The sequence below is a fragment of the Uloborus diversus genome, chromosome 8 (genome assembly GCF_026930045.1).
Source record: "Uloborus diversus isolate 005 chromosome 8, Udiv.v.3.1, whole genome shotgun sequence".
NCBI classification, from domain to species: Eukaryota; Metazoa; Arthropoda; class Arachnida; order Araneae; family Uloboridae; genus Uloborus; species Uloborus diversus.
The window spans coordinates 142,264,039-142,292,012 of NC_072738.1; the positions used below are offsets into that span (position 1 = coordinate 142,264,039).

Genomic DNA, 27,974 nt, shown 5'->3' on the forward strand with positions numbered 1-27,974 from the left:
TAATACATTGTAAATTGTAAATAGGAGTTAGACATAAGACATTAAAACATCTGGCAGATACATAAAGTTCTTTCTTGTACATAATTCTTGAATCTTGTTCATTTTAATTAATATTTGTTACGAAATACAAAAATAACAAACACATCCACTGATAAAAAATGAAGCAAAAAATATTTAACAATATCAAGAATCAGAAGAGTTCCGTGTCATAAAAAATTAATTTTAAGTATTATTGCTATTCTAAACAATTTTAATTCGTTTATATTTTTAATGTGAAAAGAAATTGAAATTCTAAATATATATATAAACTCATATAAATAATAGCCGATGATCGAGTAACCCGCGTTTTTCAACAATGAAACTCGCGCCACGGCATGATAACTTGATGAGATCTTTCGGTAATGTGTAACATGCAGGGAAAGGCTTTATTGTGACAAGGCTGAACTCGATCCGGTAACTTAACTGTTTTACTGGTAAGACTCATTTCAGGGGAATGAAGATACCAAAACAATTAACGCTATCTACTGGAGTTTAGGGTTAATCCACTGGTGTTAGGGTTAAAATTTAAACTATCAAAATATCACCAAACAGGCAATTGCTTCGTTTAACAATTTTCACCCGTCATACCGTAGAAAAAAAATATGTATATATATTAACGAACGAATTGAACTTACGATAGCTAAAACTAGGTTTATATGCATGCAAAGTATGAATTCACTACATTGTAAAAATGTTCGCGTAAAAATGTCACATCCATATAAAGGACTGACTACTACTGTGAAACCCCGTTACAATGAACACAATACAACAGAATATCCTTATCAAAGGAATTAATTTTCGGTCCCGATTTAATTGCCATTACAGCGCTTGAATTCCATAACAACGAAGTTCCAGTTACAATGAACAAATGTTGCGGTTTCTTGAAGTTCGGTGTAACGGGATCTCACCGTATCATTAATTCGAACTGTAAGTTTAATCTGCTGCTTACTTATCGAAATTGAAAACTCCAACTGATTTTGGGTTCACCGCAGGAAGCTCCGCAGCTGGACGAAGCCATCGCCAACTACAAGTACACCGGGGCGACAGTTCACGTGCACCCCTATTTGTCGTCGCTCGTCAACTACGCACAACCCGTCAAGTTCCTAGGATTCGATGTCGCCGAAGGTCAGTAACGCTGTCTTCAGTTACTTAAAAGCTCTAATTAGACATGTTTGGTTAATTACTGTTATTAAAAAAGTATTCCATTTGCTTACGAATGAAAAATCAGAACATCCTCTGGTGCTCTGCTAGAGCTCAAAAGAGGCAGTGAGAAGCAAAGGCATGTAAGAGCGAAAATTAAAAATTTGGAAGCCGGTATAAATGGTAAGTGAACCTCTACTCTGTTTTGGGACAAAAGATAGTATTAGTAGCCCTGGTAAGTGCTTCTATACAGCATGATTTAGAAAAAAAAAAATCCAATGACATCCTACCTAAAATGTTATCTTTAAACGCGTTTTACTCAAAACTTGAGAATGCCACTTCCATTCCTTTGCTTTTACTGCCTCAAATGTGACCATAGCACTCAAACTGCTCTATCTTGATGTACAACTGGCCACCTACTGGTCTTGCCTTCAAACGTAGCAGAAAAATCCACCCTAGTTGTAAAGATGCTGTAACCATCCAGCTTCACCACAGCACATTCTGGGTTGCATCAAACTTTCCAAGGCAGACATAACCTCCAAATCCCACATTGTACTCGACTTTTTAGTTGTCAACAACCTACTGGAGCTGATCTGACATATGTCATATCTCTTCGAGAAGATAAAGAACAAAAAAAAAGAAAAGAAATCAGAAACGTTCTCGGAAAACAATGGACAACGAAAATGGCTAAATTCTGCCAGTAACATAGCTGGCAAAAACAGGTACGTTTTCCGCTAAAAGTGAATCTAAAGTGTGTCTTCTTGATGTTAAACTCGCATCTTGAAGAAGAATTCACTTACCAATAAAATCCGGTCCCGCTTTGGAATGAATCGGGAAATTTCGTGGAAGCCACGGCCACAAACTCAAGATTTTGAGTAGTTTTGAAAGGTTTAGTAATTACTTTTGCGCAAAACACTGCTGATGTTCCGTTCTGCGGTTACTGTCAAATCGCTAATGATTGAACCTAGTCTTCCAACACACTCGCATGAAGTAGAATGAAGTTAAAACTAATAAGTTATAATGCTATAAACATAAATTACTTGAAAGAATTAAGTTACACCACTTATACTCTCAGTGACTCATAGGATAAACTAATTGAGCACAAGGTCATAAGTTAATGAAGCTGTGCCTTAAGCTACCCTAAAATTAGCTTCCTTGTGGTAAATTATGACGAAATTGCAAAATACACTCTCCATTTTGTCCTTTTTTGAGCAATTTAATATTAAAACTCATTGCAAAAGTTTTTTAAAAGCTTGGGGTGCCTTAGTTACTAATATTAAGCTCTTTCTATATATTTTTAAACATTTTTCTTTTACCTAAGTACTTAATTTTTTCGGGAAAAGACTAGCAAAAAACTAACGTAACTCAGTCTCTTTTCGCACACAGTGTCTTTCATATGATATAATTTCATTCTCACGTTAACTAAAAGACTCATGCAAAAAATAATGATTTTAAAAAATATAACAGCTAGAACATTTGCATGAGTACAAGCCCTTTACTTTTAGTGTCAAGCTAAATTATATCATAACTTATTTTGTTTTGTTTTTCAGAGAAAAATCTGCACTTCAACATGTCTTCCTTCGCAGAAAATACAGCTTTGGGTTACTTAAAATCTCAAGCGATAGAATTTGTCAAGTATCCTTTTTCAAGGTTTCATTTTCTAATTGAATTCGGAGAAGTAGGGGAATGTAGGGTGCAAAGAGAAATAATTAAGATAACTTACCTTTTTCATAACGGACAAATCGGAATGTTTTTTTTTTTTTTGAAAGTTACTGTACATAAGAAAAAGTAATGTATTTTGTAATAAAAACTTGTATTGAAACATTATATTTTATTTTCGGCAATGAATTTGCAAATTCAAAAAAAAAGGTGGACTCAAAAAAGGTGGTGGTTCACTTTTTTATTTTCATGGAGTAAAGTGAAAAACAAAATATTTCTCTACTGAAATATTTTTTATCTGATCATTAAAAATATTTTTGATTAAATGAATGAGTAACTGAAATAATGAATGAATTGATAATGACACAATAAACGAATAAAATAGTAAATTAATTTATTAATGAATCGAAACTAATAAATAAGTGATTAAAATAGTGAATTTTGAATGAATCAGAAAATAGGTGAATGAATGAATAAATCAGTTAACTTTAATTGAAGAAATGTAAAGGAATTGATTAGTTAATGAATACATAGGCAATTTAAAAAATAATTGAATAAGTAAACAAAATGAATTAATATTTCACTTTGCTCCACATGGATTTGAGTAATTGGAGAAAACAAATAAATATGAGCTTAATATTAAATAAATGAATAATACACCGAACATTAGTAGGTCTCAATTAATATTTAACTATGTGGTAACATACGCAGTTTATTCCACTCAGAAAAAAGTAATCTCTAAAAGTCAAAGCATATAATAGTACAAGCAGTATTCAAAAATTAATGTTCTTGTAATATTTTGCTATAAATCTAAAGTTATTTTCGTCTTTATAAAATGATATAAGTTCTTGTTATTAACATTTCAAAATATTACCAGATGGGGGAGGGGCTAAGAAAACATTTAATAGTTTACCATTTCACTTTTCCCCGCTATTTCAATTCGCCTACATTCCCCTACTTACAGAATATATGTCACAAAGAAATTAAATGCTCTTTGAACCAAAAAGGAAAAGGTATCTGGCTCAAACACAGCTTAAATTTTCTTTCTGAAACACACATGTCCTCCTATTTATTCCGTACTGCCGAATCTACCCTCTTCTGCCCAAATCATTATTCCCTGTAGAAAAATATTTAAAGGCACAGAGTGTTAAGGAATAATGTTGTTAATACTCATAAGGTGAATACTTGCTTTTAATATTTTTTTATATTTTCAAAATAGATTTGTTACTCTGTGACTGAAACATTAACTGGTGTCGGTACCGGCAACCTAAATTTAGAGTAGCCGTATTGTACCACTCAAGTCACACTGGTTAACAAAAGAATAACGCTTCTATCGGGAAACATAATGATGAACTTTGACGTGACCTCATGGCCACGGTGGGCAGTAAAGGGTTTAATTCACTTTACACAAATTTGTATTAAAAATGACCATACAAGTGTGATTTTAGTTGCTTGCTTCCTTAATGTAACCTCCCAGCTACAACAAAAGACAACTAAGTCGGATCTATCCGAAAGGTACAAGAGCGGACTCGAGCAATTATCTTCCCCAGGTAAGGACTGAAACTGAAAACTAAACTCAAAAATGAAACAAGCAGCCTGATTCTATAATGGGGTTGTTTCCTTCAGTCAAAAGTACTACTTTTCGTGACTGAAATTGATAGAATAAGCAAAAAATATAACATGGACCCAGAAAATACTTTCATTTGTTATTTTTTAATTAATGTTTTAAAATGTCCGATTTTTTAAACAAGGCGTGGTCTTTATGACGTCACAAATGATGCATTTTGCCGCATTTGTCTGCCGCGATTCCACGTTATGATAATCAAGAAGCGAATGAAATATTGCACTTTACGCTTGCTATCAACCATATCGTTGCCAGTACACGTGAGTAAAGAAGCGAATTAAATATTACATTTAGCAACTGTGAATGGCATTTCATCATTTGTGGTGTCAATGGCAGAAGCACAAACAATGATTTAAAGCCGATTAAAGTATTTTTTTAAAAATAGTAAACTTAGTAAAATTATTTAAAAAAAGGTCAGATCCTATGTTTTTTTAAGCACGCTCTTTCAGAAAAAAATACGATCCCATTATAGAAACCTTGTATACATTCTGCTATCGTTTTCGACTCGGCCACGTGATGAATTCTATATGAGATTGGTGAATCAGATTACGTACACGTAATACTAAATGCCTATTGCATTTGACTTAAAAAATGAACCTCCGTTCGGAGAACAGCGCTACCTGGCGGCAATCCAACGATGGCGTTGCTATAGGAATGGATTCATAAATAGTAATAATTCTTAAAACAGCACTACCCAGCGGCCATCCAACGAAGGCATTGCATAGCAATAGATCCAAAAAATTCACATTAAATTGTTAATTGCTAAATTTCTAAGTTTAAATGTAGAACTTAACCAAGTGTTAATTTCTTCGCTATTAATTTCTAATATTTCCGATAGATAGCAATGGGCTCTGTGCAAACATTGACAGATACTCATTTTGAGTTTATTTTTGCTCTAAGTTAAAAGCGAAAATGCATAGGCATTTAGTATTGCGGGGGCCTTGATTGGGTGCGATTTTGTTCACGTGACTGGTGGAAAACGACGGGGGAAGAAGTTCGACCGCTCCGAGAATCGTCACGAAAAGAATATTTTTACTACCCCACTTTGCCCTGTTTTTCGTTTCAGATTTTCTGGAACGCTGGATGCCAAATGGTAGCGCTCAATTTTCAGACGCCAGACTTACCTATGCAGCTCAACCAAGGGAAATTCGAATACAACGGAGGTTGTGGGTAAATAGCACCTTCTTTATAATCACTTTCTCATATGATGAATGCTTTCCCAGATCCAATACAAGCATTGTAATAAATTCATTTTTCAGTGCTTTGACAGCTTAGTTCAGAAAGAGTTAGCCAACTATTCCGTTAAACATCATTTGTTTAACGCTTTATTTTGTTGTATCACAAAACTTTCCTGAACAACATTTCTTCAATATAATCAACAGTCGTCTTGTCTGTCTGTCGTTATAAGCCTTAAAAGTAATGCAATAATAGCTTTCCAAACTACTTAAAAGAAACTAACTAAACAGACTCCTTAAATACCTTATAAAATGCCATTTAACATAATTGCATTGAAATATACAGGTTGACTATAATTAAAGTTCCACTGTCAAAATGCTGTAAAAATAAAACCTCCGGTCAGAATGACCTAAAACACAAAACTGGTGGCTAATGTAGAAATTAGCACACCAGGAATTGTTTGGCTCTCTTGGCTCCCTTAAGAGGTTTTTCGGCTCCAGCTCAGGTGATTCCTATTCCGGGCTGATGAGTGCTAAAAAGCACGAAACTGCAGTCCTTGGATGGAATAACTGAGCTGGTGGTGTATTTTAAGTATTTCTGTCTTAGCCCTGGCTTAGAGCGGTAACTTACTACAAAATGCATTGAAATATGTTTACAAAATACTTTATAATTTTACGCAACAAATAGCTTTCAATTTTTACTAACCAAATTTACAAAACATAATTTTTCACCAAAACTTTTTTTTTATTTTTTTTTTTCAATAATTTTTCAATCTCTTTTACGCTTTAGAATAACATGACAGTTTTGTTTCGATTTAGAGTGCAATGTAACAGCTTTTCACATTTTTATCACCAATCCCGCGAGCCGTTTATGGTTGTGAAAACCTTCATTTTTCATTATTTCTTAAGTTTAAGCATTTTTTTCATTATGAAGGTCTGCCGTTATCAGCTTATTTTTTTTCTATAATTTTAGTATGCACTACTAACTGCCACAGAAAAAAAAAATCCTCCTTCTGTAAGTTCCTCATCAATTTTTTTTTAATCTCAAAATTACGAAAAGACATTTTTGAACCGCGATCTGATCTCGGATCGTTTTTAATTAGGCTTATATTAAATAATTTCTTTTTATGCACAATCAAAAGTTCATTTTTTCAGCTTTACAGTACAGCACAATCAGTGTTAGATCTTCCTACTAATTTAAATAAATTTTTCTGAGTTCTTAGAAAACGAATAAAAAATTGTCAAGTTTTACTTACCTGAGGAGAAAGTTAATAGCTATATCTCAGGAATAAAATTTTTCAAAAAAAAAAAAAAAAAACAGTTTTGGAGAAAAGAATAAATGTTAAATTTCGATAAATTAAAAGCTGGTGCGGCACGGCCATTTGTTGATTTAATAAGGAATCGAGCTATAAAGGTCATCCTCTGTTGGTAGCATTAGCGACAACAATCAACACCTTTTAATGACACAACATTTCTAGTCGTACTAGCTGCGTGCCCGGCGTTGCACGGGCTACCTAAAAAATGTAAGAGCAGTCCAGTTGATGCTTTTGTAGTACACTGACACTAGTTTCTAACGCGTTAAGGAATAAATAAATGCGCGTAAAGCAAGGTTTGCAAAACACCAGTAAAACATATTTTTGCCAAAACACCTCATCAACGTTAATAATCGATATCAATGATACAAGTTATGAGTACATTTTCAGTCAGCACAAAAGGGGAAAATATATGCATTATCAACTATAATCTTTACTCACGTTAAACTGAATTACATCTGATAGACTATATCGGAAATATTTATGCACAATAACAATCCGCTTTTTACATAAAATAGTCTACTACCCGGCGTTGCCCGGGTGTTTATTAATGCAACATACCACTCAGATAAATATTTGGATGGATTCTATCCACATGGTCGTACAAGAATTACATCAATCCGTTTTCCAGGTACAAACCCTCAAAGAACTCAAATAACTTGTAAATCACTCATTTACTTTACGACGTGCACGGTCCTCCTCGAAAATGAAAGTTATGTCATGTGACGCGTATTTAACAATCAGGCTTGAACAAAAAAAAAAAAACAGCAAAATTTTGCTGCAGATTACGGCAAAATAATCGAAAAGTAAACAACTTAAACACCCTGATTACAGGAAAAGCCTTAAAACAAAAGCCTAATTTTATTTCTTTATATTCGAGAAAAAGAAATGGCAACAGATCTTTCATCTCAATGATTTTCTTCACGCTGTAAAATTTTAATAAAAGCGTTCATCCGGAAAGTTGAGTTGAAGCACTGAATAATAATTTGAATGGAGGAAAGCCTTCGAAAAATAGGGATTTTATTTTGAAATCTAAGAGTCATAATTAATAGTTTTTAATTGATATCTCCGCTAATTATTATCGGAGGATTATGTTAAATAGCCAAACATGAAGACGGGAAGATGACGAATCCATCGATACCTGGTTCGATGGTCAGTTCACTGTCGTTCGGGAGAAGAAGCTTGGACATAGATAGATAGATAGATAGATACTCAGATTTTATATGTATAAGATCATATTGATACATACTATTGACTTGTAGTCAAAGAAAGCTGTTGAAATTGAAGGGCTCTAGGCAAGAATGTGATTAGCCACACGATGTGAATTTCCCGTAGATCAATTTCCAACTCATAAAATTTATTTGCAGAATTTTTCAAAGGTATTATACATTCTATATTCAGCAATACTAAAACCAAATATATTTTCATAAAATGACATAATCCATCGTCATGTTTGTTTCAATTTTAGTTATGAGAAACAAAAATTTTGATCGAAAACTCACTCTTTGTGGCTTGTCACATTTCTGCCCCAAGCCCTTAAATAATATTTCCGCGAAAAAAAAGCGGTGATTTCACAAAATATGTATGTTACCAGTCTGCTCTTAAGTGTGCCACTTTCTATGTTCAAGTTAAAATTTAACAAATATTCTCAAAAGGACGAATTCGGAAAACAGTTCAGTACACTTTCTTTTTAACGGAGCACAATCGGAACACAGTTAGCTCAAATTTAGGCAACTAAAATAATTTTCCTATCGAATCGGTCTTTTGGTAGTATCGAATCACTACACTGCATAAAGTAAGAAATAACAACTTCAAAAAGCACTAATTGCAGATTACTACAGACACGTGTTTCGGCCTTACAAGGAACGCATTTTCCAATGAAAAAAGAAATGAGCTGATGGATGAAAAGACATCCGACGAAAGTTTTCATCCATAAGCTCATTTATTTTCACATTGAAAAAGGCGTTCTTTGTAACGCCGAAACACGTGTCTGCAGTAATCTGCAATTTGTACTTTTTGACATTGTTATTTCTTACTTTACTTTTCAGCACAAAGGTATTTATTTATCTTACTACACTTCGTCTTCCGCATCAGGTACTTGATGAAACCGGACTTCGCGCGATTACTAAAAGCGCATCTCATCTATGTAATTAATATCTATCTAGAGCCACTATGTAGATAGACCGGCGCAACAGTTTTAAGTTCAGCAATTTTGAATGGGATTTTTCATTGTTGTGCTGCTAGGGTTACCACAGCAAAGTTTCGGATTTCGCCAAATTTGCCAAAAATAATGTTTTTTTTTTAATAAACAATTCACGTGCCGCTAATAATTGCTCACAGTGAACAATCCCTAAACGCAATAACTTTCTAGAAAAGACAACCACTCAGATACGCGCTCCGATCCAAAATGGCTAATCTCAAGCTGATGCGACGGCTAGTATATATAGGGGCCTTATATCTATCTATTGTAACCTATCTATTGTAATCTATCTTTTGAAATAAATGTGCCGTAGTAGATTAATTCCTGGGGCGGTCACGGAAAAAATTATGCCGTGTGCAGGTAAAGGGCAGTAAATGCAAATTTTTCATTTTTTTGCATTTTTGTCATCTATTGTAAGTAATCTTTATTGTACAAGCTCGCTTATTTGGTTTCCGCTGAAGAAAGGTGCGAAAAAAACGTCTAATTCCGTCATTTTCCAATAGTTAGTATTAAATCCAACACACATTTCTTCAAATATCTCGAAAACTCATTTTTGCAGATACTGCCGTTTACTTGCACACGGCAGAATTGCTCTCTGTTGTCGCTTCAGCTTCCCGTCTTAGACTGACCCCCATTCTTACGCGGGATTTCGCCACCAGAGTGGAAGGAGCCATCATCTCCTCTGACTGGCCTATCCACTCACTTTCTATTATTTTTTCTATCATTTCAAAATTTTAACGGTTTCTACAGGCTTATCAACATGGGGGTTTTCCCCCTAATTTTAGGGGGAAAATTTTAGAAAGGGATTTTTTTAGGGGGATAAAATTTTTAGGGGTAAATTTAGGGGGTTTTAATTTTAGGATTTTATCAGGTAAAAATGTTCTTCTTTAACCTTTGGAAATGTAATTTTTCGATTGTTTCATTAATTTTTTTACTTGCATGCATTTTTTGAGTCTTTATAGCCCATGGTTTTGATCAGAAATGACATAAAAATAATGCAAATACCTTTACTCACTCAGCAGCGAAAAATAGCAATGGTCAGTTGACCTTTTAATCTCACTTGTGAGGTCACAGTCGAGGGATCACGTGACTTTCTGACGTCATTCAGGGTTTTTTAGGGGTTTTATGAGTTGCGTTTAGGGGGAAACATTTTTAGGTGTTGACAACCCTGCGTTTCTAACAATAAACATTTTTATAACATTTAAGAGTCATACAGGGGATTTAGGAGTTCCAAGCGTTCCAGAATAAGTCATGTTCATTTCGCCCCAGGTACCTGCTGAAGCCGGACTTCATGCGTCGTCCGGACAAGACGTTCGACCCGTTCGCCGAGTCTCCGGTGGACGGCGTGATCGCCGCGCAGTGCTCGGTGCGCGTCATCTCGGGCCAGTTCCTCTCCGACCGGAAAGTCGGCACCTACGTCGAAGTGGACATGTACGGGCTGCCCACGGACACGATCCGCAAAGAGTTCCGCACCCGGCTCGTGCCCCAGAACGGACTCAACCCCGTCTACAACGAGGAGGCCTTCGTATTCAGGAAGGTGAGCCCTCCGCTGATTTCTTTTCCCCGTCGGAACGGATGGTTATTTGAGGCGTGTTCATCTCTAACATAATCGAGCGAATTTAATTTAACAATAACGCAGCCAGAAATTACTTCCTAAAACTTCATTTCTCGCTGAGATAAACTGGGGGGGGGGGGGGGGAAACCTCGTTCAGTAGAAAATCTCTAGGAAACTGGGTTTAAAGGCATAACGTGCTGGTTTTTTGGCAGCTTCTTCACTTTTTACCTTTTTTTCTCACAAAAGAATTTCGCAAAGTGAAGAATAAAAGAAAATCAAGGAATGCAAGGTCTGAAGAGTATGATAAGATGCCGGTGGTGTTCTACATGAGGCAAGTTTGACTTATGATTGTTGAAAAGTAACTGCCGTTTTCATGACTCGCTATGAAATTGCATATTTAGGCTGAGAAATTTTGTTTCATTCACGATACTTTGTGGAATGATCGTCAAATAAATGTTACATGTTTCTCAAAAGCGCTTAGTTTTAGAGTAATAGGCAAAATTGCCCCCAAAAATATATTGCGACGGCCATTTTCTATGGTAAACATTTGCAACACCTAAATGTTTTAATCCGCCACTAACTTTAATTTTGAAAAAATAGCTATATCTTCTAAATGTTTAAAAACTCAGCCTTTTATTTCACAGCAACGTAAGATTTTTTTGAATTATTATGTTTCATAGAATGCTTTTTTTAGAGAGGAAACACTTAAGTCACTTAAACAAAAATTCAGGAGTAGCTTCCAAACAGTCACTTTAGAACAACTAGATTTCAAAATAAGGTGCGTTCAATGTTGCCAATTTTGTTGACAAAATCATGGCCCCAATTATTCTTATAGGCCTTGACAATCGCTGAAACCATGACAACAAAGAGGGCGCTACAGGACACCCCTGTTTTCATTACTTTGCCATTGATTGGTGGATGCAGGGGAACCCAGTTTGTGCCTCTTGTGGTCAAAATGGGCGACGTTCAATCAAAAATAAACAAACTTTGAAAAATTGACATCGATTGGAGGATGCGTGAGCTGCATTGAAACGTTGACATTGATTGGTGGATGCATGAGATGCATAAGTTTAGCAAAGAAAAATTCAAAAATTGTCAAAGCCCGTAAGCCCGTAAATTTAGTGGGGCCATGGTAAAATAAATGTATGAAATTGCTACTCCAACGTTGGCATGCGAGTGCAGCTTGGGTCTTCCACTAGTTTCTTTCATACAAAAAATATACTAAAAAAATATGAGAAGGTGCAAAATTAAACCACATGGGTCAAACTTACCCTTAAAGGCTATAACTCAACAATGCTCGCATATTTGAACAACAAAACGAGTAAAATTTATACCTATGATTAAATGTTTTCATCCGTCCGTCCGTATTTCAGGTCGTATTACCAGACTTGGCTGTCATACGGATTGCTGTGTATGATGAAAACAGTAAAATGCTTGGCCAGAGAATATTACCACTTGACGGCCTGCAGGCAGGTAAGAACCTCTTGGAGCTTTTGAATGTTTCTTTTATTTTCTAACTATAACAATTATTTTTCTGTGCATGCAATTCGGAGAGTGATGACATAAGTCTCAAATGAATGACGCAGCCCAGATCTATTAAGTCCATGAGCTGTCGTCAAAAATTAACTTAAATTGTAAAAATGTTTTTTTTTTTTTTAATTTTACAAAAATATAAATGTTGAAAATTTCATCAGCATAGTAAAAAAAAAATCAAAAGTACATATGATTGATTTGATTGTCTTACAGAACAAAAGAATTACAAATTTTAAAATGTTGAGAAAATACATTTAAAATAAAGACTTTTTCGAAACATAGATTAAATTGTTCGTATCCCTCCATCCTTATTTCAGGTTGTGTTATCAGACTTGACAGTCATTATGCATGTATTTGAATAGTTTATCAGGCATTGCATATTTTAATTCTACTTTGTCCTCCTATAACAGGAAATTTCCTCAAGAGTTCCTCATGCTTTTCAAACGTTTGTCAGAAGACATAGTTATACATATCTTATTTATCTTTTCATTTTCAATACGAGAATTCTTAAATTTTTCTCTCCTGCACATTAATTAATGTACATTTAACTATAGATTACTTTAAAATATTTTTATTTCAAAGAACTTCAGCTGATACTTAAAATTGTACTATCTCATATAAATATTTTAGCTGTGGTCAGAGCATTGGAATTGGAGTTCCACCTTAAGAGGGAGGAAGAGTCTACGGATTTAGTTATATCCAAAGAGGTCTAAATGTTTCCTCATAGAATAAAAACTGAAGTCTTAAGAGGAATTTTTAAGGTATCTGTTGAATCAATTAGCAAAACACAAAATAGTTTGCCATTTTTCCCACAATGCTCATTTTTTCTTGCTATTGTGGGCGCACCACGGTAGTCCTGATGACATCCAGGGATTGTCTTTGTGTGTTATAAAGAGACAATCAAAACTTCCTTTATCAAAGCTTTTTTTCGTATAGTCTGATAAGTCTTAAGCGAAAATACAATAATTATCAAGCATAAATTTTGTGGCACTTTTCCGTTAAAAATACCTCACTTGGTTTGGCATCTTGTTTACTTTCTTCTTGTTCAACTTGTTTTCTATTTTGGTAACAATCGAAAAATTGTTCAAAGTGATCGGCGATTTCTACAAGTAAATGGCAAAGTAGAATTTGGAAATTAAAATTGTTAATGTGGCCACCTAAGAAATTTTTAGTTTCCAACAGCCTTAACTAAATAAAAATTGCTGAAAGAAAAAAAATCGCCAGGTAATACTCCTTTAGCTGAAAAATACTAATTTTTCTTTAATAAAAATTGATCCAATCTTTTTTCAGGCTACCGTCACGTGTCGTTGCGCACAGAAGGAAATTTTCACATGTCGTTGGCCATGTTATTCATCAGCATCGAACTGAAGATCTACGTACCGGACGGACTGGGAGGTAGGCTTCTTGAAGTTCTTTCGAATGAAATTCACAGTTCAAAGTCTCATTTCAAAGTCAAATTATGTTTTGCTTTCATTTTATTCTTTAAGACTTTATTCTTTAGCTCCTGAGATTCAGTAACCACTATTCTTTAAGAGCATGTAAAGCTGATACAAAGATCACTCATTGCTTTTCATGATTGCTTTCGAAAATAATTTTGATTTAATGTGGTAGAGAATCACGGATTAGTTTCAGCAATAGATTAAATTCATTAATTTGAGAAAAAAAATTCGAAAAACGAACTAATTACTTGAAAAGAATGGAAAAAAGAACTTTCGAAATGGAAATATTAAACTGATAAGAAATTGCGCAAAGTTTTGACTGTTTCAATGTTTAAAACTTAAAAAGTTTCCGAAAAAAATTATTTTCCTCAAAAATTATGGCTGGTTTTTTGTTTCCAACAAAACTAATGTAGGTTTTATTCATAACTTTCTTTGTACAGTGAAACCTGTGTAAGTTGATCGCCTGCGGTGCACTTTTTTAGTGGTCAACTTAAACAGGTGGTCAACTTACAGAGGTTGATTTAGAAGCTAATTCCGTGCCTGAACAAAGCGGTCAACTTACAAGGGTGGTCAACTTTACAGGTTTTACTGTATTTCGCTTATTCAACTGCTTATTTTGTAATTGGGCGTATTGCATATAACGTTATAGATGAAATAATATAAAACTAGCCTTATTCATGAATGCTTTTGTCTCTTTCTCAACTCCGTTCACTTTTTCCAGACTTGATGGATGCACTGTCGGACCCCCGGGCCTTCTTGTCAGCGCAGGAGAAGCGCCTGGCCCAGATGCGGGCCATGGGCATCGAGGAAGCGGACATCCAGACGAAGGACCTGCAGCTTGGAGCCACCAACTCCATCACCAAGAAGGACGAGGACAAGAAAGGTGACTGCACTAACTGTCCTTACACACTCAAAACAAACTTGGCCCTACTCGAGGTCGCGCATATGATCTGGAATCAGAAGTTCTCCGGTTCTGATCACGCCGCTGCACACTGTTTTGTGTACTGCTGCGCACTAGCTCAAAGTGTGGTGGTAAAAAGAACCAAAAAATGGTGTCAATTTCCTGGCTACAAAAAAAATGGTACTCAATCTATTGACCCAAACAAGAGGACAAGAAATGTCCAAGTGACATCTCTTGTAATCGTCCATCACCAAGAAGGACGAGGACGAAAAAGGTGACCACACTGACTCTCCTTACTTATTTAAAACAGTCTTGGCCCTATTCAAGGTTCAGAGGTAGCGTATTTGGTTTCAAACCAGAAGGTCACAGGTTCTTATTAGAGCACTGCACCCGGTAAACATATTGCTGTATGTAACACAAGAAACTGGTGCCGTTTGGGAAGCAACAAAGAACGATGCTCAATCCATTCACTCGAACACGAGGGGAGAAGGCTCAAGAGATATTTCTTGTCCTCATCAAACACCAAGCTGAACGAAGTCAAGAAAGATGACCGCACTGACTATAATAACACATTCAAATAGAATTTGCCGTACCCTAGGTCTAGCTGCAACACATTTGGTTTCGGAATCATAAGCTCTCTGGTTCTGCCTCACTGCGATGTATATTGTAGACATTTTTGTGCAGGGTTCGAATATTCGACCCATGGTGTGGATTCAACTTTCCCTATGACCAATGCCACTGGACAGTTATAGGTCATTAAGTGAAGACACAGATTAAAGTAGTTTGATAAACCGTTCAAATTGATATCGATTATCAAATGCTGGAAAAAATTGGTAATACCGTGGCTAGCATTTTTTAATTTCTGCCGCAATTAGCTGCGTGCCCGGCGTTGCACGGGCTACTTAAAAAATGAAAGAGATGTACAATTGATGTTTTTGTATTACTCTGACATCAGTTTCTAAAGCGCTAAGGAGTAAATAAATACGCGTAATGCAAGGTTTGCAAAGCACCAGTAGAGCATATTTTTGTCAAAAATCTCTAACGTTAATCATAGTTATCAATGATACAAGTTATGAGTATTTTCAATTAGCACAAAAGATGAAAATATATGCATTATTAACTATAATCTGTGCTCACGTTAAAATGAATTACATCTGATAGACTATATCTGAACTATTTATGTACAATTACAATCAGCTTTTTACATAGAATGACGCATACTTTTTGGTTGATTACGTGAAACTAAAGCACCAAGACTAAATAACAACCAATAAGCATTAATTTAATACCAAGTCATCGGATTCCAATTTAGCTTTAGTTAAAATCCTTAAAAACAACCTTTTTTGTTCCACTCTGTTTCACAAAGAAATCCAAACAATCTTAATTTAACATGTTCTTTTAACGATGTAAACTGTATTTTAAAAATAGAAACAGGAAGGAAAAAGAGAGTTATTACAATTCGAAAACTCACCCATGTGACGGGAAAAAGTCCAACAAAATAAACATAAGTAGTCGCACATCCTAAGTGTACCAAAATATGAGGCCGGTGAATGATAAACTTACACTACAATCACTAAACATAGCTAAAGAAACAACTTTCATATGCTGAAAAGAGTTAAGAACGTTGAATGTAAAAAATTAAAAAAGGACAGACGATAAAATAAAGGCTATGTCCGAATAAGGCAACCAATTTTAAACTAATTTAAAATGAAATTCTAGGTGGAAACGTTGTTTCAAGATTTGGACAGCAGCCAAAAAAATCTCTTTTAAAACAATTATTAGAATTTTACTTGCTCACCCATGTGCAAAATGGCAACAGGAAAGAAATAAAAATTCCTGAATAACGTTATGTTAATTAACGATTTAATTATTATCTCCGCTAATTAAAGTCGCACAATTACGAGATTGGTCCTATTGTTTTCTTTGGAAAATTTCAATTTGATCGGTATCTCGTTTGACTCTCGATTTGCAGCGGTTCTCGAGAAGATCGATCTTCAGACAGACAGACGGACGCGAATACATTTTAATATTATAGTGGAGGATTTCTGATAGAAAAAGTTTGAACTGAATCCTCATTTGTCTAAACTTTGGTACAACTAAGAAAATTTCTTCAATAGATTGGTTGATTGTATACTAATTTTTTAAGCACAGCTGTTGCATTAAAAAACGAAACAATTGAAGTGGCACGTTGTCTAACACTCGCCGAGTTGTTGGTTTTCTCCGCCCCAAAGCACATATGCAGAACGTTCTTTCTTGGTTATCTTCAAGAAAAGTGATTCCCCCAGATACACGTTGCGGAAATGAATATCATGATGCGCTTATTGACTCTTCTGCCATTATAAAAACTATAAACTTTTTGTATTTACAGCAGTTCACCACAAATATTTCCCCCGACTTTGATTCATTACCCAGTGTTCATTCGACTCAAAACCAAAGCACTTCGAGACGTAATCCTTGCGAGGCAGACTTTGCCTTGAAAATCTTATATAATTAAAAACTGAGCGTATGTGCCTATCTATGTCCAAGTTTCTTCTCCCGAACGACAGTGAACTGACCATCGAACCAGGTACCGATGGATTCGTCATCTTCCCGTCTTTATGTTTGACTATTTAACATACATGACATACACCGCCAGCTCAGTCAATTCCAGCCGAGGACTGCAGTTTCGTGCTTATTAGCAGTCATCAGCCCAGCATAGGAGTGACTGAGCTGGAGGTGGAAAACCTCTTAAGGAAGCCTAGAGTGCCAAACAAACTGGTAGCTAATGCAGAATTAGCACTGACCAGACGAGTGACCGAAACAATGGTTCGGTTCAACTCGAATTTTGAAGGCAAGGCAGGTATATTCAGTAAGTTACCGCCCTTGACTGAGCTGCCGGTGTATTTCATGTATTTCTGCCTTAGCCTTGGCTTTAGGGCGGTAACTTACTGAATATTAAACATAATCCTCCGATAATAATTAGCGGAGATATCAATTAAAAGCTATTAATTATGACACTTAGATTTCGACATAAAATCCCTATTTTTCGAAGGCTTTCCTCCATTCAAATAATTATTCAGCGCTTCATCTCAACTTTCCGCAACAATGCTTTTATTAAAATTTATAGCGGGTGAAGAAAATCAAAGTGAGACGAAAGATCTGTTCCCTTTTATTTTTATTTTTATTTTTTTTAATATGCACAGATAAAATTCTTGCTTTGTTTTAAAGGCTTTTCCTGTAATCGGGGGATTTAAAATGTTTCCTTTTTGGTTATTTTTCCGAAATCTGCAGCAAAATTTTAGTTTTTTTTTTTTTGGTCAAGCCTGAGTGTTGAACACGGGATTACGATGAGAAAGAGTCAAGTTGGAGTGAGGAGTCTGTGTAGAAAATGTGAAATATATTGCACGCTTTAACTCATTAAAAATCACGTGATCTAACTAAGATGCCATAATTCTTGAATATTGTTTCAGTAAAGGTAATAAATAAAAATTTATGCGGAAAAACACATTCTTTGCCATTCTTTTCTGCATTGATGACAACAAACGTTTCCTTTCAGATGATTTTAAAATCGAGCCCATCACGGCGGAGACTTTGAAAGTGGAGAAGGCTTTCCAAAAGCTGATGAGAAAGCAGCAGAAAGAGTTGGATTCACAGAGGAGAAAGCAGCACAAGGAGAAAAATGTCATCCAGAAGCAACAGTGCTCTGCCATCGACAAAACGATGAAGAACATTAAGAAGTAAGAAAATACCGAATAGTTCAGTTACAGCACCAAGCTTGTAGCTTTGTAAAAAAAATAATCTTTACAAATTTTAATGGTTGTTTGCTACCATTGCACAATCATACGATTTCATTACTGCTATTTTAATGTATGAAGCTTATTCCGAAAGATTAAGAATATATCTTGCATTTAAGTGGTCAACGAGTTTGTTCAGTTTGATTTTCAATCAAACAAGTGTAGGCTTTTTTTTTTTTTTTTTTTGAGCAACATACATATACTGCAGATCTTTAGACACTTTTTTTAAACACATTTTGAACACGGCACTTGTCAAAATTCTTAGAACAGTTCCAAGCCCTTTTTTTAGGAACAGTTCTCAAAAGGCGTCAGGAAACAAGTTGCAAAACGCTTATTTGGTTCATCACATATTTTTAAACACTGACCCACGTCCTATAGTTTAAAGTCCTTTTCACGGCCTTTATGGAACACTCTTGATTATGTCAGTAGTTTTTGCTGTTATTTTACATTAATCTCATGGGGGTAACTGTCAGCCGCCGTCAGGCCATGGACTGTCTTCGACCGCGAAAGGCGATCTGTTTTGGCGTTTTTCTTTGATAGTTATTGCTTTAATTACGTTGCAGCATCTTAACAACTTGTGCCTTTTTTGCTGTGGATCACTGGTGGCGAAATGTACATCGATGGCTAAGGTGTGATACCAGGTTTCTCAATATTAAAGAGTATAAGTTACGAGGTGTCACACCTTAGCCATCGATATGTGCTAGTTGAGAAATGAGCGGAGGATAATTTGAATTGGGGTTTACTTCATTTATTCTTTCTTTTAACGAACACACGTTCTTTTTAACGAAACACATTTTAGTAGACATTTTGGTAATAGGAACATTTTTCCTGAATTAGATGCCCCAAACATGTTTCCAGTGCATGCTGAGAATTTGCAGCGTAGCTGCATGCAACTGCTTTACATCAAAGGTAGAAACGATTTACGTAATTCATCAAAAATAAAAATTGCTATAGAGTGACTTCAATTTCGGTTAGTGGTCTATATCAGACTTTGCGGTAAGGCACCAAGTTTTATACAACCCAAATTCAAAAAAATAGAATATCAGAACTGTTTCAATACAACTTGTCAGTGAATCGGGTAAAATAATTGCATGCTAAATAAACAAAGTTAAACATGTTGTTAATGAATGAGTTAAACAAGTTAAACAACCTTGACGGTATTATTTGAACAATTTAAAGGTCGTTAACACATTTGAAAACTATGTTGAGTTTTTATATGAGTCAAAAAATTAGAATAATCAATTCATTTAATGTAAACTTGAAAAGTAGCGAAAATATTTGCGTACCTGCTACCTGCGTAGGTTGTGACAAGTATAAAGCTTGGCGCCTGGACAATTTTACGTTATTCTTTAGCTGAAAATGGGTCGTCAAAGTGATAAAATCGGAAACAATGAAGTTGCTTATTGTATCATTGTTTAAAGTTAGAAAAAAAATAGTTAATCTTGGACTAAGAGAACGATTTACGATCTACGTTCTTGAAGATTTTAAAAGAATACAGAGAACCGACCAATTAAAAAATAACCGTAGTAAATAAGATTGAAAGCTTGCAACAACTGGTAGAGATGAACGCAAAGTAAAGTTAATCGTCCAAAATAATCGTTTACAAAATCCTTCTTATATTTATAAGTGTTGGAAAGAATCTGTGGTTATCGTGTCCAAACCAACTACACTTAGACGATTACATAAACTGCAGTCGCAAATTCGAGTCCTCGAAGTAAAACCAAAGTTGAACTTGAAGCAGAGACGTGCCCAACTCTCCTGGAGTAAGAGAAGCTCATCTGGGTGCAACAAGACAGAGAAAATATTTTATTCAGTGATGATTCTTTATTTGAAATATCTGTTCAAGAAAGAGGTGGTTCATGTTTGGCATTAGAAAAGCAAAAATTTGAGAAATCTTGTGTAAAATGTTCACTTTAATTGATACACCCTTTCTTAAATGGGGATGCATGAGAGTTGCTGGAACTGGGCAATTGTATACATCTTTCAACAATATGGGAATTCCGCTGTTTATCAAGCTATACTGGATTACTGCATGATACTCTTTTCTGAAACACAACAGGAACACATTCAGTGACACATTTGCCTTTCAGCAAGATTCCGCTTCGTGTCTCGCTTGAAATCATCTCAAGATTTTGAGCAGAAAGAGGGATTTCGGTATTAAACTGAACAAGCAAATCTACCGATCTCAATATCATTGAAAATTTGTGACATCGTCAAATCTAAAGAAAAGGGTTCAAGACCTAAAGCCTGTTAGCAAAATTAAACTCATTGCCGCATTGAAGAAAGAATGGAAGCAGTACCAGAGTAGCCCTAAATGTAAACAGCTGGTGGTGTTTAGATCTGAAAGGATTAAAGGTGTGATTCTTGCAAAAAATCGCGACAAAAGAATAATATTGTTTCGTTTAGAATAATGTTTTCTTTTTTTTTTTTTTTGCCGTTTTAATTTTTATATTCTATTTTTTTGACTCAATGTAAAGTATCATCATCATAAATTTGGATAATTCTGTCTAAGATAATTTTTAATTAAGTTTTTATGAAATGCTATGCACACTTTAAAGCCTAAGAAAGGCGTCACGTTCATTTAAAAGCCCATTTCGCTCTTATAATTTGTTATATTAAGCTTTTTCCCCTAAAAATAAAAGTGTTCTATTTTTTGGAATTTGGGTTGTAGAATGCAAGGAATCATTACCATAAAAATGTACTATGAATACACCAGTTAATTTTCTCTTTTCTCGTGGGCTTAAAAACTCGTACAAACCACTTTTCTTGTATTTCTTTCTCATTGAAGTCTTGCGTTACTGCTAAGAGAATAACGCCACCGATTTTTTACAGCAGCGACGATTTTGCGCAGGACCCTCAGATCCGAGAGCTGGTGCTGGTGCAGATGAAACAGTGGTCGGCCATGATGGAGCGCCAGCGCAAAGAGGAGTGGGAGCTCCTCAAGAACCACCTGCTGCAACAGAGAGAGATTCTGCAGAGACTCATGGAGATGGCGCAAGCGCACCAAATGAAGCAGCTCGAAGCGAAGTTCGAAAGGTAAGCGACATCGCATAATGAAGCTGTTTTGATGTTCGGAAAGGAACCACCATAAGGAGCTGTCCATGAGTGATGACTTATTTTCAAAATTTTATCCCCCTCCCCTCTCCTTGTCACAAGTGTTACTATATCCTCTCCCCCTTTTGTTACATGTGTCACGCTATTTTTCATTAAAATATCTTACTTAATTAAAAACTGAGCGTATGTACCTATGTATCTGTGTATGTATGTATGTCCAAGTTACTTCTCCCGAAGCTTTGGCGATTAGCTTTGCCCATGTTTGCAATACTGCTTTTGGAGCTTTCCTGAAAACGCAGGAAGATGCCAAGCTATACACTGTAAAAACGATTCAGAAACGTTCCTGGAAAAAAATGGGCAGCTGATGTGCCCAATATCTGCCAGTAACATATCTTGCAAATTCCAGGAACTTTTTCCGCTAAAATTCAGTAACCTTCCTGATATTATCCTGGATGCCTCCTAAAAAATTCAGAAATCTTTCCATTTAAAACCAGTCGTGTCCGTGGAAATAATATCTTGGCATCGTTCTGATTTATAAGGAAGTTAAAAGAGCATTATTGCAAACACGGCTAAAGCTATGCCAGAATTGCAATTAAGTAACGAGAATTTTACTTCCCAGCAATTCTTGCAAAGCAATGCAGTCCACACTTTTTCGCTCCCTTTGGGAGTTTAATTAGCATGGACGAGCCGTACGTTAAGTAAAGCCGATACACTTTATAAATACGCTCAATTAATCTTTAAACTGGGAGCTAAAAATATTTTTCACAACAGTGAAAAGTCTGCATTCTTGCGACTTGTAGCAATTCAGGAAACTTTTTGTCAAGAATACTTAATTTTTCCAGGAAGTGGATAATAACCATTAAAATCCCGAAACGTGACAAGGAAATACCCAGTAACGTTGCGGAATTTTTTTACAGTGTATAATTATACCTACCTAGATTTATTGTAAAGTTCCAGAGACACGATTGGCTTTAAACGGAGAGATTTCTGAAAATTCAGGAGGCTTTCAAGATAATTTTAGAAAAGTAATTGAGTTTTAGCGGAAAATGCTACTGGTTTTTGTAAGATATGATACTTGAAGAAATTGGGCTCATCAGCTGCCCATTATATTCCAGGAACGTTTCAGAATCGTTTTTACAGTGGGGATCTAAAATGTTTACTTTTTGGTTATTTTCCCGCAATCCGCCGCAAAATTTTACTGATTTTTTTTGGTCAAACCTGAGTGTTGAACACGCGTCACTTGACGTTACTTTTATTTCCGAGGTAGACCGAGCAAAGCCGGGCGACGCAGCTAGTTCTTATAAAAAAAATGCGTGATGTCACACTTGTTACCCCTCCCTCCCCCTTGTCACAATTTTACGAACCAAAGGAAAGTAACCGAAGGGAAGTCCATGAACTCCATCCCTTTCCTTACCTTATTCGAGAAGGTCCACAATCGCGTCTTTACGACTTCAATTTTGGAAAAAATCCTGGGAAAGGCCTTCGAACCTCTCCTTCTAATAACATCTTCAAAGATAGTCTAAAACTGCATTTTTGCAGCTAAGATTTTGAAACATTTTCAAAAGAGAGAGTACCGAAAATTACTCCATAAGCATCACTAAAGATAGCTGACAATGACGATTTGAGGAAATAAATTCCGAAACATTGCCGGTTGCAAATTTTTTGTATAGCCGCTCTCTTCCACCTCGGTTGTGCTTCTTCCAAGGAGTAGAAGAGAAATAACAACAGAAACAGACCAACCGTTAGATAATAACTCGAATTTAAGCGCCTACTTTTAACTAATTGCTAATATTTAGTTAACTGAATTAATTTATTAAAGGAGTAGTGCTTTGTTCTAAAACATAAGTAAAATAAAAAAGAGAAGCGAATAAAGCACACATTGTTTGGTTTTGCAGACAATTTCCTTGACAATTTGTGCTTTGTTTACGCAGAAGCATTTCTTTAACAATGTGTGCTTTATTTACGTTGTAGCATATCCTTAACAACTTGTGCTTTGTTTACATAGAAGCATTTGTTTGACAATTAGTGCTTTATTTGCGCGTATTTCTTTGACAATCTGTTCTATATTTACGATGCATCATCTCCTTAATCATTTGTGCTTTGTTCACGCAAAAGCATTTCTTTGACAATATGTGCTTTATTTGCATGTTGCACATCCTTTTCAATTTTATGTTTCATTTACGTTATTTTTCTATTTCACTCCGGATTTATTTGTTGCTGACTTCTTATTGTTTTCAGTAGTATTTTAAGCGGAACAGATGTGTATCCTTTTACTGATTTTTAATTTATAGCTTCTTTTGTTATCTGTTTTTATTTGAATTCGTTGAATTATTTTTTTTTTTTTTGCTCGATTCTTTCTCCGGAAGAATGGCTCTGATGGAAACATTAATAGAGCTGAGATGAGTATGGTTACTTTTGTAGTTGTTTTGAGGACTCAGATCTACTCCAATGGCATGTCATTCTTTCACTGAGTTTCTCCCCCTCTTACCCCCTCCCAAAAAAAAAGTAATTTTTGCCAAGATCATGCCTTAGAGTACCAGAGTCATGCTGAAGGCTGAAAATGGGGAAAAAATAATCTTCGGAATTTTTACTAACCGGTCGTTTTTAGAGAATAACTAATGTTTTGTTTAAATTTCTTGTTGGTGGGCCAACTTCTGTATGAGTGCAAATTATACTTTCTGTTGTTAAAGTATGTTTTTTTATTATTATTCAGGGAAAACAAAGAGATGAAAGGCAAGCAAGCCAAAGTGTCGGTGGAGACTGCCAGGGAAGTGGCCAGTGATAAGACCCTGCGAAACAAGGCGGAGAGAGAAAGGTATGATTACAGTGCTGGCCAAATTATTAGACTAAGACTGTTTTAAAAGCAAATTTTTTATTGATTACATAACTATAGACACATTAACGAACAGTGAAATAATTATCTAGTATTTAGTATGCATTCCTTTGTTCTTGATGAGCATTTTAAGTCTTTTTGGCATACTTTTCACAAGGTTTACACCATTTCGTAACTTTTTAAAAAAGGAGTAAAAAATTGTTTATTCTCACTATCATATATACTCACATACACATACTCACTAATTACCTAAAACTAACTTTAAAGATAACAGAACTCACTAATAAAAAGAACTAGTGAACTGTTTAAGCTGATTGAGGTTATGTTCCTGGTAGGTAGATAAACAAAGAACATAAACAAAGCAGACAGTGCTGCCACCTGCAACATTAAATTATGCTAAAATAACGTAATAATCAGTGTACAGTATGTACTTTACTTTAACAGTAAAATAAATAGTATTTTAATACAAATAGTGTACAAAAAACAAAAAAAACTCCTAAGTCTAATAATTTGGCCAGCACTGTATATAATCTACAGTCACCATAATCTTCAGCGTTTAACCTATTAGTCGAGACTATATTTCCTGTGGGGATGCTGTAGATATTTTATACTGATATTTTGCTCCCTAAATAATATGGTTTTAATCGATGGAATGATCAACGCTGAAGCACAAATGGGATAGGGGAAAGCCAAATGATGTAAATGGATTTTAAAATTTTGAGCAAAATGCGTGCTAATTTCAAGCTCTAGGTAGGCTTTCATTGTGAAAAATTTTAAATCATGAACTGCAGCAGCTCCTACTAGGTCAACCAGGACCATCGCTGGTCCCAAAGTAGAAGATAATTTAAGTTACTATAATAACCAAACACTTGATTTCGGCACTGACACCCATTGACTTCTGGGTGCTTCAAATCACAATAAAAATTGCAATTTGCGCTACTTTTTTAGTCCATCAAACTAAAATTTAAGTGGAACTTTTTATGTTTCTCATATTGGTATGCGGTTTTATCTATATTTTAAATGGTTTTAGTGGCTCAATTAATTTGTTTGCAGGTTAGTTTATATTTAAATGAAATTTTAATCTTGTTAATGGCTTATTTCATTGAAAAGTAACATAAAAAGACAATTTGCGCTAACGCCAATTAAGTAGTTTCCATAACAAAGATGACGGAAAATACTGGGGTTGCCGTGCAGTCGCAAAATGTTGCCAGTCAGGAAAAAGTGAGTTTCTAATAGCAATAAATTCATCATATCGCCAATGTGCCCCTCTTCCCCTGCTCTGGCGCGAACTTTGTTATTTTCTGCCGGCTAAGCATTGATGTTGGGATTTATTCGCAGGAGACTACGTGAGAAAAACAGCAACAACACCAAGAAGTTCATCGAGGAAAGGAAAACCGCCGCCCTCAAGCAGAGCAAGGAGCGGGAAAAGCTGAAGAAAGTTCACGAGAAGCAGCTCCAAGATCTGGCTAAAGAAACAGAGCAGGTTAGTGGCGATTTCACGATGTTTAATTAATTGAAAAGCACAGGGAAGAAAGGTTGAAATGTCGATACTTCCAGTGTTCAGAAATATCATGATTAAAACTTCAAACCCCCAGCCTTTCCTCATTGTTCAGTAAACTAGGGGGTGATTTTTCTTCTGGATCCTTCTTCCTTCTTATCTGTTTAAAAGAAGCAGCAAATTCTACTGTACAAACACTCTGCGTTGCACTGTAAAAACGATTCAGAAATGTTCCTCGAAAATATTGGGCAGCTGATGTGCCCAATGTCTACCAGTAATATACCTTGCAAAATTCAGTAACGTTCCTGATATTATCCTGGAAGCCTCCTGAAAAATTCACAAATCTTTCCGTTAAAAGTCAGTTGTATCTCTGGAAAATTAGAGTAAACTTAGGAAGGTATTGGGTAATAGCAACTTCCTGATTTATCAAGGAAGTTCTGAGAGCATTCTTGCAAACATGGCCAAAGCTAAGCCAGAATTGCAAGTAACGAGAATTTTACTCACCTGCAATTCTTGCAAAGCAACGTAGTCCATTCTTATGCTTAGTCGCTCCCTTTGGGAGCTTAATTAGCATGGAAGGGGCCGTACTTGCAGGGAAGCAGATGCACTTTATAAATACGCTCAGTTAATCTTTAAACTGGGAGCTAAAAATATTTTTCACAACAGTGAAAAATCTGCATTCGTGCAACTAGTAGCAATTTAGGAAACTTTTTGACAGTGATACTTGTTTTTTTTTTTCCAGGAAGTATATAAAAACCATTAAAATTTTGAAACGTAACATTGAACTATCCAGTAACGTTTCGGAATTTTTTTACAGTGTGTCATACTAAACTCAACTTGAACAAATAAATAACATTTTGCCTTTCTTCCGTGCACTCTTCATTTGCTATCAGAAGCGCAGCGAGGGGTCGTCAACAGCCTCTCCCCTTCGCAGCCCTTCGTTTATACATTCATTACCAATCTCAATAGGACACACTTTGACCACAGAAAATGTGGAATCCGGCAAGGGGCCAAGTTAGGACGATTTCTGAATTAATCTAGCGAAGGAAAAAGGAAAATAGCGATAGGATTTTGATGCGAGCGTTTTTTTTATGTTACTAGCGCATTGCTAATTGATTGCACTCTCTAAGTTGAAAATAAAGGGAAACGTCAAGATATTCTCCAGGAAACAACAACAAAAAAAACCAGTGAAACCTGTGTAAGTTGACCACTTGCGATGCACTATTTTAGTGGTCAACTTATAGAGGTTGAGTTACATGGTATAGATCTAATTTTGTGCCTGAAAATAGCGGTCAACTTAGAGAGGTGGTAAACTGCAGGGTTAGTCAAGTTTACAGGTTTTACTGTAAAATGTTTGCATTTCATCCGGAAATGTATAAGCAAAATGGTAAGCTCAAAATTATGTTGCTAAAAAATAAATCTATTTATTTTAATGTGAGAATATAGTAGCTCGAATATAGTTTAGATTTAACAAGTTATTGCCATAAACAATTTTTCATTTTTACAAAACTGCACCCAAATAATTAAGAAGCAAAATCGCACATCTGTACAAACAAATTACCACCCCTGTAAACTAATAGCTGCGTTTATTTCCGCTTGTAAACCGTGTTTTCGCCTTTCTATATCATCGGTTGTCAGACATTGTTTGTATACATGTACCCTTCAAATCCCCTAGCACCAAGAAAGTAAACACCACTTCTTTTCAATAGATTTCAATCACATGACTGAGGTTGTTTTCTAAACGTTATAGCACAATGGGGTCGTTTCCAAAATTTTAAAAGTATTTTTTTCTGAAAGAGCATGCTTAAAAGCATAGGATCTGACCATTTTTTAAATAATTTGTTTAAGTTTAATATTTAAAAAAAAATACTTAAATCTGAGCGTTTTCATTGTTTACGGTTTCTACCTATGACACAACAAATGATGAAATGCCATTCCGTGTTGCCATTCACAGTGCAAAATATTTATTTCGCATCTTTACTCACGTGTATTGGCAACGATATGGTAGACAGCAAGCGTAGAGCACAATTTTAATTCGCTTGTTGATTATCATAACGTGGAAACGCGATAGAAAGATGCGCCAAAGAGCATCATTTGTGACGTCATCAAGACCACGCCTTGTTTGAAAAATCAAACACTTAAAAAAATTAATTAAAAAATAACTGTTGGTAAAATAAAAGTATTTTCTGGGTCCATGTTTTTTTTTTTTTTTTTTTTTTGCTCATTCTATCAATTTTC

At 35.4% G+C, this 27,974-nt stretch overlaps 1 protein-coding gene across 1 annotated transcript in view; it reads left to right on the top strand.

Moving 5' to 3' along the window:
- LOC129228133 (1-phosphatidylinositol 4,5-bisphosphate phosphodiesterase-like) overlaps positions 1 to 27,974 on the top strand; it is a 126,357-nt gene that overhangs the window by 96,360 nt on the left and 2,023 nt on the right. The window contains exons 20-31 of the mRNA XM_054862780.1: positions 1,032 to 1,164; positions 2,730 to 2,814; positions 4,316 to 4,388; positions 5,529 to 5,632; positions 10,420 to 10,687; positions 12,079 to 12,178; positions 13,529 to 13,633; positions 14,399 to 14,560; positions 18,114 to 18,294; positions 21,187 to 21,387; positions 24,119 to 24,220; positions 25,577 to 25,721. Coding sequence (XP_054718755.1) covers positions 1,032 to 1,164; positions 2,730 to 2,814; positions 4,316 to 4,388; positions 5,529 to 5,632; positions 10,420 to 10,687; positions 12,079 to 12,178; positions 13,529 to 13,633; positions 14,399 to 14,560; positions 18,114 to 18,294; positions 21,187 to 21,387; positions 24,119 to 24,220; positions 25,577 to 25,721 — 1,659 coding nt within the window. The remainder of the gene's footprint in view (positions 1 to 1,031; positions 1,165 to 2,729; positions 2,815 to 4,315; positions 4,389 to 5,528; positions 5,633 to 10,419; positions 10,688 to 12,078; positions 12,179 to 13,528; positions 13,634 to 14,398; positions 14,561 to 18,113; positions 18,295 to 21,186; positions 21,388 to 24,118; positions 24,221 to 25,576; positions 25,722 to 27,974) is intronic.